This window comes from Salvelinus fontinalis, chromosome 20, assembly GCF_029448725.1.
Source record: "Salvelinus fontinalis isolate EN_2023a chromosome 20, ASM2944872v1, whole genome shotgun sequence".
NCBI classification, from domain to species: Eukaryota; Metazoa; Chordata; class Actinopteri; order Salmoniformes; family Salmonidae; genus Salvelinus; species Salvelinus fontinalis.
In genome coordinates, this window is record NC_074684.1 from 23,528,332 (window position 1) to 23,541,876 (window position 13,545).

At 43.1% G+C, this 13,545-nt stretch overlaps 1 protein-coding gene across 1 annotated transcript in view; it reads right to left on the reverse strand.

The window, feature by feature from the left end:
- Positions 1-435: 435 nt before the first annotated feature.
- The window catches only part of LOC129817545 (cyclin-dependent kinase 19-like), a 68,307-nt gene continuing 55,197 nt past the window's right edge, over positions 436-13,545 (reverse strand). Inside the window, exons 11-13 of the mRNA XM_055872921.1 lie at positions 12,251-12,329; positions 7,617-7,844; positions 436-5,625 (exon numbers count right to left, since the gene is read on the reverse strand). Coding sequence (XP_055728896.1) covers positions 5,509-5,625; positions 7,617-7,844; positions 12,251-12,329 — 424 coding nt within the window. The 3' untranslated portion in view covers positions 436-5,508. The remainder of the gene's footprint in view (positions 5,626-7,616; positions 7,845-12,250; positions 12,330-13,545) is intronic.

Sequence of the window (13,545 nt, forward strand, 5' to 3'; positions counted from 1 at the left end):
ATAATAGTGAAGACATCAAAACTATGAAATAACACAAATGGAATCATGTAATAACCAAAAAAGTGTTAAACAAATCCAAATATATTTTAGATTCTTCAAAATAGCCACCCTTTGCCTTGATGACAGCTTTGCACACTCTTGGCATTCTCTCAACCAGCTTCACCTGGAATGCCAACAAGTGCTCAGCATATGTAGGAACTCCTTCAAGAATGTACGAAAAGCATTCATCATGAAGCTGGTTGAGAGAATGCCAAGAGTGTGCAAAGCTGTCAAGGCAAAGGGTGGCTACTTTGAAGAATCTAAAATCTAAATTATATTTTGATTTGTTTAACACTTTTTTGGTTACTACATGATTCCATATGTTCTATTTCATAGTTTATGTCTTCACTATTATTCTACAATCTAGAAAATAGTAAAAATAAAAAAAAACCTTGAATGAGTAGGTGTGTCCACATTTTTGACTGGTACTGTATACAGTTGAAGTCGGAAGTTTACATACATCAAAAGAAATCAGCCAGCTTTAACTTCCTGACTGATGTCTTGAGATGTTGCTTCAATATATCCACATAATTTTCCTTCCTCATAATGTCATCTATTTTTTGAAGTGCACCAGTCCCTCCTGCAGCAAAGCACCCCCACAACATGATGCTGCCACCCCCGTGCTTCACCGTTGTGATGGTGTTCTTCGGCTTGCAAGCGTCCCCTTTTTCATCCAAACATAACAATGGTCATTATGGCCAAACAGTTCTATTTTTGTTTCATCAGACCAGAGGACATTTCTCCAAAAAGTACAATCTTTGTCCCCATGTGCAGTTACAAACAGGAGTCTGGCTTTTTTATGGCGGTTTTGGAGCAGTGGCTTCTTCCTTGCTGAGCGGCCTTTCAGGTTATGTCGATATAGGACTCGTTTTTACTGTGGATATAGATACTTTTGTACCTGTTTCCTCCAGCATCTTCACAAGGTCCTTTGCTGTTGTTCTGGGATTCATTTGCACTTTTCGCACCAGAGTACGTTCATCTCTAGGAGACAGAACGCGTCTCCTTCCTGAGCGGTATGACGGCTGCGTGGTCCCATGGTGTTTATACTTGCATACTATTGTTTGTACTAATGAACGTGGTACCTTCAGGCGTTTGGACATTGCTCCCAAGGATGGACCAGACTTGTGGAGGTCTACAATTTTTCTGAGAATTTCTTTTGATTTTCCCATGATGTCAAGCAAAGAGGCACTGAATTTGAAGGTAGGCCTTGAAGTACATCCACAGGTACACCTCCAATTGACTCAAATGATTTCAATTAGCCTATCAGAAGCTTCTAAAGCCATGACATCATTCTCTGGAATTTTCCAAGCTGTTTCAAGGCACAGTCAACTTAGTGTATGTAAACTTCTGACCCACTGAAATTGTGATACAGTGAATTATAAGTGAAATAATCTGTCTGTAAACAATTGTTGGAAAAATTACTTATGTCATGCACAAAGTAGATGTCCTAACCGACTTGCCAAAACTATAGTTTGTTAACAAGAAATTTGTGGAGTGGTTGAAAAATGAGTTTTAATGACTCCAACCTAAGTGTATGTAAACTTCCGACTTCAACTGTATGATTGTATAATGTATGGGTTGTTCCACCAACTTGGTGCCATTTGAGAAGTGTAACTTGGTCCAAATTTTGGGGGGATTTCACCTAATTTTAACATTCTGTCATAGAGAGCACATGTCCAACTTCATAAAAAAATATGTTTTCCATCTCAAGAGGTTAAATTTAAAAAACAATTACTATAGCAAGTGCCTATTAAGTTCCAAATAAAGTAACACGGTTGACTGTAACATAGTTGACAATATCATCTTAAATCAGCCATAAATCCCATCGTGACAGGGGGAATGGAATCATGTTGTGTGCATGTGGAGTGGCAATTAAATGCAAGCTTCACAAAAAAATAAGAAATTGCTAAAACATTTCTAGTCTGTATATCTACGGGTAACAGGGTTGACTTTTATGCTCGACAGCTCAGTTTTCCACCACAAAACAACAGAAAATGGCCAAAAAGAGTAGAACCAGCTCACCTGATTTTACACTATGATTTGACTATTAGATGTTCAATGTTTGTTTTGAGAAGGAATAGTTTCACCATATTAAAAATAGAGTTGAGTTCACATAACAGGGTTGACCTTAAAATGAGGGAGAGATGTAAATGAATAACTAATCACATGAAATAAATAATAATCTTCAGAAATGACTTTGTCAAAGCAACAAAATAACTAGGGCTTTACAATAGTGGTGAAACTTGGAGAAATGTTGGGATTAAGTGGGTTGAAATCTTCCTATAAGTGACACAGGGTTGACTGAGGGACATGTCAAAATACAGGATCTTCGCACTTTAGCAAGCCTTTATTCATATAATAATCAGATTGGATTGAATTCTACATGTGGTCTATATTAAAGGGCACTTCATTTAATATAGCAGGCTTTTAAAATTCAAAATTGGTGCAGAATTTCTACTTAAAATATCACAGGGACGCAAAAGGCACTTGTGGAACGACCCATATACCATCCATATAGTTCATATTTCTTTACAATATTTAATGTAGAGTACAATTAACAATGCTGTAAGAAACAAGTGAATGCCTTCTTCAATTACGATGTTCAACATTAGAATTACGATGTGGAAATGGATATCTAATTTTAAAAACCTTAAGAAAACTCTCATGCTCTCATAGTAAAATTTAAGCATCGCACCATTCTCTTTGATTTTGCATAGGAACTGTTTAACAGTTATTTGCCCCACTATCACTTGTTGGAGCCTCACAATGAATAATACTTTTGATACCTCGCTTGTGTAGAGATAAATTGAGAAACAGTATCTAATGTATTCTCAATGCTCTTCAACTATACTTCAGATATGCGCCAATAGAATAAAAGAAAGAAACAACTTTCAATAGCTGCTGGTTTTGTTCCCGAGTAAACACCACTGTTCTGGGAAGGCTGTTGTTAATCCACTGGGCCTGTGTGCCTGCCAGATCATACGGAAAATAGAAAAGAGAAACTCAAACCCAAACCAATACAGTACAATGTATCAGCATCAAATAGAGAGCCAGTCCGATATGGAAAACATTCTGGGCGACTGTTAGGAACTCATCTTGAACAAGAAGGGAGCAGTCCCTTTTGTTCATCTAGTGTTTTGGCATTCACCACGACACACATAAGACATACTGTACTTCAGTAACCTGGGAGTGCTGAGAAAGAAATCTGGTCTGTGAGAAGAGAGAAGGAGACAGACAGATAGACAGACAGATGATGATCAACAGCAGATCTCTCAATACGAGGGGCTCTCTAAATCCACCTGTTTTACTGAGTCAGAGATGACAGACAAATCAAACGCTGAAGAACTGTGCAGTATCACTGTCAGAAGCAAACAGCTTCACAGAGAGCAGTCGATCAGTTGTTCAATACATGTTAGTACCTTGTATTGTTTCTGTGAATATTTTCTTACTATAGAAAACAAAATAAGAGTCTCTCTCCTTTGGCTACAAAAGGACAGTGTTGATTATCATCATCGTCAACATATCCCAGTTGAACACGACTTGTGTTTCTGAACATCACAAAAGGCAGTTTAAAGAATCGTAATGCACGGTCTTGATAAAGATTGCCTTGATCCTTGTGACATTAACTGAACACAATACATGTTCACGATCACTGAACAAGAGGTCCCGTTCTGTCAATAGCCACTAGATGTCAATGTTTCCACATCCCTTACCTAGTCACAGAAGAAGCTGAAGTGGCTGTCTTATGCAATGTCCATCTACAGTCTCTCGGGGTGTTTGGGCACACACACACACACACGCACACAAGCACACACGCACACAAGCACACACGCACACACACACGCACACAATCGCACACACACACGCACACACACACGCACACAATCGCACACACACATACACACACACACACACACACACACACACACACACACACACACACACACACACACACACACACACACACACACACACACAAACACACACACAGTGCAGATCCAGTCAACTAGTTCACAGGATAAGTACTATAAGAAACCATTTTTTCTACCTGGGTTAATACCAGGGGTGTGGAGTTGAAGAGGCTGGGGCGCAAGACTTCCCAGATTTGTTCCAGGTCTTTAAAGAGCTGTTCAACAGTGCAGTCCTTTGACTGAATAAGAGGAAATACAAACTGCACATGTAAAGGGCAATAATGAAACATTAAAAGCTAGAAAAACACATGGAAAATAAAAAACTATCAGGCAGTAACTGTCTCAGGAACATACACACTGTTAGCTGCAGTATATGATGATGACACACACCTTCAGTGACGTCTGTGTCCATGGTAAGACCTGTCAACCCAAGGTGTCCACAACAAGCATCTCACACACACTCAAACACCTCTGGCCAGAAAGGAGAACATTCAGATTCACCAACAAATGTTTCCTTGATGGACATGACTCATAGTAAAACAGTAGCTTGGTAGTTGTTATCGGTCAGGCGACATGGGGTACCTAGAGATGCTTACATAACTTGCTGCAGACTGAAGAAAGGCTGATAAAAGGTTCCTTCCAATGCAGACTTTCAGACTACAAATCTAGAAAAACAAAAGGCTTAAAATTAGAAAACAAACGTTTTTATAACAAGATTAAGATAAAATAGTGTATTTCGTAATTCCCTGCAATCACATCAGCTTAAGAGCTAACTTTCTTCTGTACAAATGTATTTCCAAGCCAGGGGGAAGATCTCAGAAGAAGATCTTTGTCATCAGGAAAGGATTGGCTCATTTTCTTCCTTTTGCTTCGATCTGGATGTAAAAGATATCCAGGGTAAACAACTGTACAGTGAAGAAAAGTGATGACAGTAAAGGGCTATTTTCCTGTTTCATCCCATCTTCTTCTATATCGAACAATATTTACAAAAACATCCACAATCAAAGTAAACAAACTCTACATAAAAAACAAGCAAAAACAAGTCTCTTGTTAAACAAAGAAAAAAAGGTAGTATATATTTATATATGAACAGAGCTGCAATTCTTCCTCTTGAAGAACATGTTTTTTGTAAGTGTCATGGTTCTTAGTCTTTGTGTAGTAGGCGTGTGTAGTGAGTTGCACCTGACGTGTTTCCTTCTTATAATCTAGTATCAATCGATTTTGCCACTTGATGATGATAAAAAAAATTGTCCTACCCCTCAAGGAGGCAGGGTTTGTTTTTGGTTCCTATGTTGAGTTGGCCTTCATATTACCCTCGGGTGGGTAAGTGTGAGGACATTGGGTGGAAGTGAGGCCAGGGTTAGTCAGTGTAGTAGGGCTGACATGAAGGCGGATAATGAGTGATTGTTGTGTTGTTGGAATTATCTGACACATAATGAGGTCTGATCAGGATGAGGAGTCAGTAATACCTTGGCCAGAGGGAGGTGAGAGGTTATGCTAAGGTTTGTTTTTGGTCGAGGGTTGGTTTGGGAGAGGCCCCTGGCCTGTTCTAAGAGCCTCAGTAGCGGTGTGACTGGTGTGAGTACTGTGAGCTCTGCTGGGATGACGACGAGTATCCCTGGGACTGAGTGGAACCTCGGACGTTGCTTTGGTATCCAAGGCGGGAGCTGGAGTGCTGAAGTGGAGAAAATAATGGAGAGGAAATAGTAAACAGTTGACAGCTAGAGACCACATTTGTCATTAATTATTTTTCCGTCAACACCACTGGAAAAATACCATTGTTTATTTTGACCTTGCATGGGGTTTGAAAATAAAACCTATACAACATAAATTATTCCATAACTTTACCTTAGGAGACCTTGTTGGAGGGAAATTACTTTTGTTGGCAATGTTTGCAATTGTAAAGCTGTCTGAATAAGTTATAGGTCAAGAACGAGTCAAATAGAGCAGCATGATGTACACAGCCATAGATCTGTAGTGCTTATCAACATACCCCCATAGCTTTCCACTATTGTTTACTTGGCATCTAAAGATGTGGACTACTTCTCATGGATTTCTCAACATATTTAGCCAGAGACTACAGACCCAATTCCAAGCCATTTACAGTACCATGACCTACAATTCTATATCCTAAAAAGTATAATGTATATCACACAATGGAGTAAAATAAGATCTAAAGTGGCTGATGCCGAAGACCTGGGGGTCTGAATGAATTACTGATCTGGGTTAAAAGGGGACTGAGCCACACATCAACAGAAGGGCTAACTAAACACCTTACACTACAGCTATGAAGAATGCAGGCTCTGAATCAATGACTAATTACTGGCCGTGACTCACGCTAACCAACTCAGACTGGGCCCAAGGCCAAATGTCCCCTTAAAAAGGCAAGAAAAGGCAGAAGTCCCTTGTCTTTAGATGATAAACATTTCTTAGGCCCTGAGGAGCTACAGCTGGACTGAGACCCAGAGGGCTTGAATGGAGGGTTGAGGGAATAGGAGAAGAACATGGCTGAAACCCCTGAAGTACGGAGACATCGGCCAAACTAATTCCAGTCACCGCCTGTCTAGCAGTCTATCTATCTACACACACAGGCAGAAAGGAGGAGCGAGTTGTGCACATTAGGATACTATAGCCTTGGGGAAAGTGATCAATGAGGGGGAAAGTAGGGCGTTGAATGTGACGCCACAGCCACAGCAAGCTAGCTCTGTCTGCCCATTCAGAAAGCAAGGGGATATTAATACATCTGTTCTGCTAAGGCTTGACTTTGAAGAGTCCAGCAGCTGTCCACATGCAGCCTCAGCCCCCTGCTAAATATAGCCTAGCACCTCATCAGTCAGTCAGTCCAGAACCCCACAGGGTCCGAGCCTAGCCAGGAGGAGACACCTCTGAACAGAACACCATTGAGGTCCGGACAACAGGGAGATCACCTTTTTCTTACCTTTCTCATATGTAATACACTCTCCCTTCCTCTGTACCATGATTTCCACTCTGCCACTCTTGCTCATAGTCCCTCTCTTTCTCACTTACTAACTCACTCTTGCTCTTACTACAGTATTTCACTCTCTCTCTCTCTCATTTACTCACTCACTCACTCTTGTTCCAACTCTGTCTCTCTCTCTCACACCATGATAGGGGCTCAGTCAAAGATAGAGCAGGCGCCAAGAGGGGGAACAACAATGAGGGCAGCTTTTTTTGCTGTCACATTTATCAACAGGCTAGTGTGCACTGGAGGAATGACATTATCATTCTGATATAACATGACCTGCAATCCTACTAGCTAGCACAATACTCCACTCTGGTCTGAGTTGAGGGGGTTGTGTCTGTTCACTAACCGAGCACAACACGTGTTTTGCACGTCCCTGACATATTCTGGTGTACGCGTCTGTACGTGTTTTAAACCTTGAGGGCTCTTTGGGGAAAAGTTCACAGCCATTCATTTTTACTCCATAGTCAAATGAATCATTAATAAAGGAACACTGTTGATGGCACAAGTTCTGGGTCCTCCAAGGGCCTATTTGGATTAAGCAAATTTGAATAAGTCAACCCTAGATAACAAACATGCCGTAGGTTATAAACTGTTGGTGACTGCCATCGCCTTCCATCTCCTTTCAATTAAAAAACGGACAGTAATACTATGGATGTATGTAAGGCTGTAAAAACTCAAACCTGGTGGATCCCAGTGCCTGAGGAGGCTCCTGAGGGCCCGGTGCGAGATTTCTTGTTGGGGGGCCCCTGGTCCTGGCCGTGCTGGAGGCCTCCCCCGGCGTTGGGTCCAGTGGCCCCTGCATTGCCGTTGGTCTGGGTGGAGCTCTGCTGGTTAGAAGCCTGCTGGGTGCCACTCTGCTGCTGGGCCTGGGCCTGGGCTGTCATCTGCTGGTGCTGTTGGACCTGGTTCTGATGGAGGACAAACACATTAATGTTCAGTTGGACAGATACAGATTAACAGATGGAGACTGCAATAATATTCCATTGTGCACCAACATACTAACAGTTTCCTTGGTGTACAACTTTGTTGTAATCTCCGATTTTGCACCAACACACTCACAGTTTCCTATCCATACAAAACATATTCCATACATGCACATTGTAAATAAGGTCTGCTAACTCAAGAAATGGTATCAAGACAACATTACTGTTCAACAACAGCCAAATGTACAAATCGCTCACTGATCAATCATGGTAACTGTTCACAGTATTTGGGAACTGGGAAGTATGTTCCCAGTATTGCAGTGTTTGTTTGGGCCTGGTAAACAGTGGGCTGAAATGATTTAACAAGAACTACGCTCCAAGCCTTCAGTCCAGCTTATCACTTCTCAACAGCTCCACGACCACGAGGCTGAGACACGTGAAAGTTTGGGTCAGCTAAAACAATGAGTCCCTCTCATACCCTCTAGGCCCTGGTTGGCACAGAGGCCCTGCAGCCTTCCTGACGGCTGCTCTGAGGCAACACTTGTATCAGGTGTTGCCTACTTGAGAACAGCTGCCAATGTGATGCAAGGCCGGTGATTCGCAGAAACCGCTCAGTGGGAAGGGGACTGGTATTTCTCTGGCTGTAACACATGCATACACTCCCCTTCACCTCAAACACACTGATTTAGCTCGGCATCATACAAGCACCTGCTTTCTATAAGGTTTGGTATATTCACAACATGGTGTTTGATACCAGCCAGCCAACAGTACATTATCAGTAACACTATGGTCCAAGTAAAGCCTCCTGTAACCTATCTGCTATCAGGGGAACAGCTCCACGTTAGTGACCTTTACCTCAAGTAAGATATGAATCGAGAGTTTAGTGAGATAAGTGTTGAGAGCTTAGTGAGATACGCTTTCGAGAGCTTAGTGAGATACGCTTTCGAGAGCTTAGTGAGATACGCTTTCGAGAGCTTAGTGAAATACGTGTCGAGAGCTTAGTGAGATACGGGTCGACAGCTTAGTGAGATACGCGTCGAGAGCTTAGTGAGATACGCTTTCGAGAGCTTAGTGAGATACGCGTCGAGAGCTTAGTGAGATACGCTTTCGAGAGCTTAGTGAGATAAGTGTTGAGAGCTTAGTGAGATACGGGTCGACAGCTTAGTGAGATACGCTTTCGAGAGCTTAGTGAGATACGCTTTCGAGAGCTTAGTGAGATACGCTTTCGAGAGCTTAGTGAGATACGCTTTCGAGAGCTTAGTGAGATACGCTTTCGAGAGCTTAGTGAGATACGCTTTCGAGAGCTTAGTGAGATACGCTTTCGAGAGCTTAGTGAGATACGCTTTCGAGAGCTTAGTGAGATACGCTTTCGAGAGCTTAGTGAAATACGCGTCGAGAGCTTAGTGAGATACGCGTCGAGAGCTTAGTGAGATACGCGTCGAGAGCTTAGTGAGATACGGGTCGACAGCTTAGTGAGATACGCGTCGAGAGCTTAGTGAGATACGCTTTCGAGAGCTTAGTGAAATACGCGTCGAGAGCTTAGTGAGATACGGGTCGACAGCTTAGTGAGATACGCGTCGAGAGCTTAGTGAGATACACTTTCGAGAGCTTAGTGAAATACGCGTCGAGAGCTTAGTGAGATACGGGTCGACAGCTTAGTGAGATACGGGTCGAGAGCTTAGTGAGATACGCTTTCGAGACCTTAGTGAAATACGCGTCGAGAGCTTAGTGAGATACGGGTCGAGAGCTTAGTGAGATACGCGTCGAGAGCTTAGTGAGATACGCTTTCGAGAGCTTAGTGAGATACGGGTCGAGAGCTTAGTGAGATACGCTTTCGAGAGCTTAGTGAGATACGGGTCGAGAGCTTAGTGAGATACGCTTTCGAGAGCTTAGTGAGATACGCTTTCGAGAGGTAGTGAGATACGGGTCGACAGCTTAGTGAGATACGCTTTCGAGAGGTAGTGAGATACGGGTCGACAGCTTAGTGAGATACGCGTCGAGAGCTTAGTGAGATACGGGTCGAGAGCTTAGTGAAATACGCTTTCGAGAGCTTAGTGAAATACGCGTCGAGAGCTTAGTGAGATACGCGTCGAGAGCTTAGTGAGATACGCGTCGAGAGCTTAGTGAGATACGGGTCGACAGCTTAGTGAGATACGCGTCGAGAGCTTAGTGAGATACGCTTTCGAGAGCTTAGTGAAATACGCGTCGAGAGCTTAGTGAGATACGGGTCGACAGCTTAGTGAGATACGCGTCGAGAGCTTAGTGAGATACACTTTCGAGAGCTTAGTGAAATACGCGTCGAGAGCTTAGTGAGATACGGGTCGACAGCTTAGTGAGATACGGGTCGAGAGCTTAGTGAGATACGCTTTCGAGACCTTAGTGAAATACGCGTCGAGAGCTTAGTGAGATACGGGTCGAGAGCTTAGTGAGATACGCGTCGAGAGCTTAGTGAGATACGCTTTCGAGAGCTTAGTGAGATACGGGTCGAGAGCTTAGTGAGATACGCTTTCGAGAGCTTAGTGAGATACGGGTCGAGAGCTTAGTGAGATACGCTTTCGAGAGCTTAGTGAGATACGCTTTCGAGAGGTAGTGAGATACGGGTCGACAGCTTAGTGAGATACGCTTTCGAGAGGTAGTGAGATACGGGTCGACAGCTTAGTGAGATACGCGTCGAGAGCTTAGTGAGATACGGGTCGAGAGCTTAGTGAAATACGCTTTCGAGAGCTTAGTGAAATACGCGTCGAGAGCTTAGTGAGATACGCATAGAGAGCTTAGTGAGATACGGGTCGAGAGCTTAGTGAAATACGCTTTCGACAGCTTAGTGAAATACGCGTCGAGAGCTTAGTGAGATACGGGTCGAGAGCTTAGTGAGATACGGGTCGAGAGCTTAGTGAGATACGGGTCGAGAGCTTAGTGAGATACGGGTCGAGAGCTTAGTGAGATACGGGTCGACAGCTTAGTGAGATACGCGTCGAGAGCTTAGTGAGATACGGGTCGAGAGCTTAGTGAGATACGGGTCGACAGCTTAGTGAGATACGGGTCGAGAGCTTAGTGAAATACGCTTTCGACAGCTTAGTGAAATACGCGTCGAGAGCTTAGTGAGATACGCATAGAGAGCTTAGTGAGATACGGGTCGAGAGCTTAGTGAAATACGCTTTCGACAGCTTAGTGAAATACGCGTCGAGAGCTTAGTGAGATACGGGTCGAGAGCTTAGTGAGATACGGGTCGACAGCTTAGTGAGATACGGGTCGAGAGCTTAGTGAAATACGCTTTCGACAGCTTAGTGAAATACGCGTCGAGAGCTTAGTGAGATACGCGTCCGAGAGCTTAGTGAGATACGGGTCGAGAGCTTAGTGAGATACCGTCCGAGAGCTTAGTGAAATACACGTACGGAGCTTAGTGAAATACGCGTCAAGAGCTTAGTGAGATACACATAGAGAGCTTAGTGAGATACACGTCCAAAAACTTAGTGAAATACGAGTCGAGAGCTTAGTGAAATACGGGTCCGAGAGCTTAGTGAAATGCACGTCCGAGAGCTTAGTGAAATACACGTCAAGAGCTTAGTGAGATACGCATAGAGAGCTTAGTGAGATTCTCATAGAAAAAGTGTATGATAGAGAATGCCTGGGGTTCCCTCCCGATTCATATCTCACTCATCCACCTGTATCCCTTGAACTAAAGGCAACCACCTGACACACTTCAGAGTTTTACCTTCTGATTTCTCATCTTTGTTTAGCCGATATGCTATCAGGGGACGTGCTAACTGGAGTGACGTTCCCCTCCAGAGGTGATTGGACCAACCCTTCTCCTGTGGTGCTGGCTGAAGCTGCTGCTGTTGTGCAGCTTGTCCTTAATCCTTATTATCCCATGGTATGTCTTTCTCGCTTCCCTTATTATTAAGGATTGGAGCAGTCCCACTCCTCACATATTTTCTGTTTATTGGATAGGACAGAGCTATACAGTAAAGATGGGGCCGGAATCAAATCCATGCTGCTGCAGTGGTATATGTGGTCCGGAGGCAGCGGCTCAGAACACTTAATTACCCTAGGCCACAGACTGCTCATTTTCAATGGACCCTTACCCTGCACTTTCAATAACCTTATGAAACCCCTACTGCTGGGCTGACATTACTGTTTCTATTAAGGTATTTGGGGTCTATTTATTAAGCTGTTTTGCATCTTTTTATTAAGGTGTTTTGGGTCTAATAATTAAGGTGTTTTGGGTCTATTTAGTAAGGTGTTCTGGGTCTATTCAGACAGCACAATGACAGTTGTTAATAAAAGCGTAAGGACAAAGAAGGCTCAGAATTGTGGGGGGGGGGGGTTTTGTTGATGCATATCCCAGTATTAGACTTTTAGTCTATAGCACAAAGCATTTCACCTCTATTTACCTTCTCTGTTTTCTCATCTGGCTCATCTTCGTTTAGAAACTCTCGTTTTGGGTAAGGTATCTGACATCCGGCAAATACACTACAGGAGAGAATGAGACGAGGGATACACATAATCAGAAACAGACTAGCTGGGTGCTATGCGTACAAAGACCAATTATTCTTGATATACAGTGGCTTGCGAAAGTATTCACCCCCCTGGGCATTTTTCCTATTTTGTTGCCTTACAACCTGGAATTAAAATAGATTTTAGAATTAGATTTACACAACATGCCTACCACTTTGAAGATGCAAAATATTTTTTATTGTGAAACAAACAAGAAATAAGACAAAAAACTTGAGCGTGCATAACTATTCACCCCCTCTAAGTCAATACTTTGTAGAGCCACCTTTTGCAGCAATTACAGCTGCAAGTCTCTTGGGTATGTCTCTATAAGCTTGGCATATCTAGCCACTGGGATTTTTGCCCATTCTTCAAGGCAAAACTGCTCCAGCTCCTTCAAGTTGGATGGGTGTACAGCAATCTTTAAGTCATACCACAGATTCTCAATTGGATTGAGGTCTGGGCTTTGATTAGGCCATTCCAAGACATTTAAATGTTTCCCCTTAAACCACTTGAGTGTTGCTTTAGCAGTATGCTTAGGGTCATTGTCCTGCTGGAAGGTGAACCTTTGTCCCAGTCTCAAATCTCTGGTAGACTGAAACAGGTTTCCATCAAGAATATCATTGTATTTAGCTCCATCCATCATTCCTTCAATTCTGACCAGTGTCCCAGTCCCTGCCGATGAAAAACATCCCCACAGCACAATGCTGCCACCACCATGCTTCACTGTGAGGATGGTGTTCTCGGGGTGATGAGAGGTATTGGGTTTGCGCCAGACATAGCATTTTCCTTAATGGCCAAAAATATCAGTTTTAGTCATATCTGACCAGAGTATCTTCTTCCATATGTTTGGGGAGTCTCCCACATGCTTTTCGCGAATACCAAATGTGTTTGCTTATTTTTTTCTTTAAGCAATGGCTTTCTTCTGGCCTCTCTTCTGTAAAGCCCAGCTCCTTGGAGTGTAAGGCTTAAAGTGGTCCTATGGACAGATACTCCAATCTCTGCTGTGGAGCTTTGCAGCTTCTTCAGGGTTATCTTTGGTCTCTTTGTTGCCTCTCTGATTAATGCCCTCCTTGCCTGGTCCGTGAGTTCTGGTGGGCGGCCCTCTCTTGACAGGTTTGTTGTGGTGCCATATTCTTTAAAAAAATGTATAATGGATTGAATGGTGCTCCGTGGGATGTTCAAAGTTTCTGAT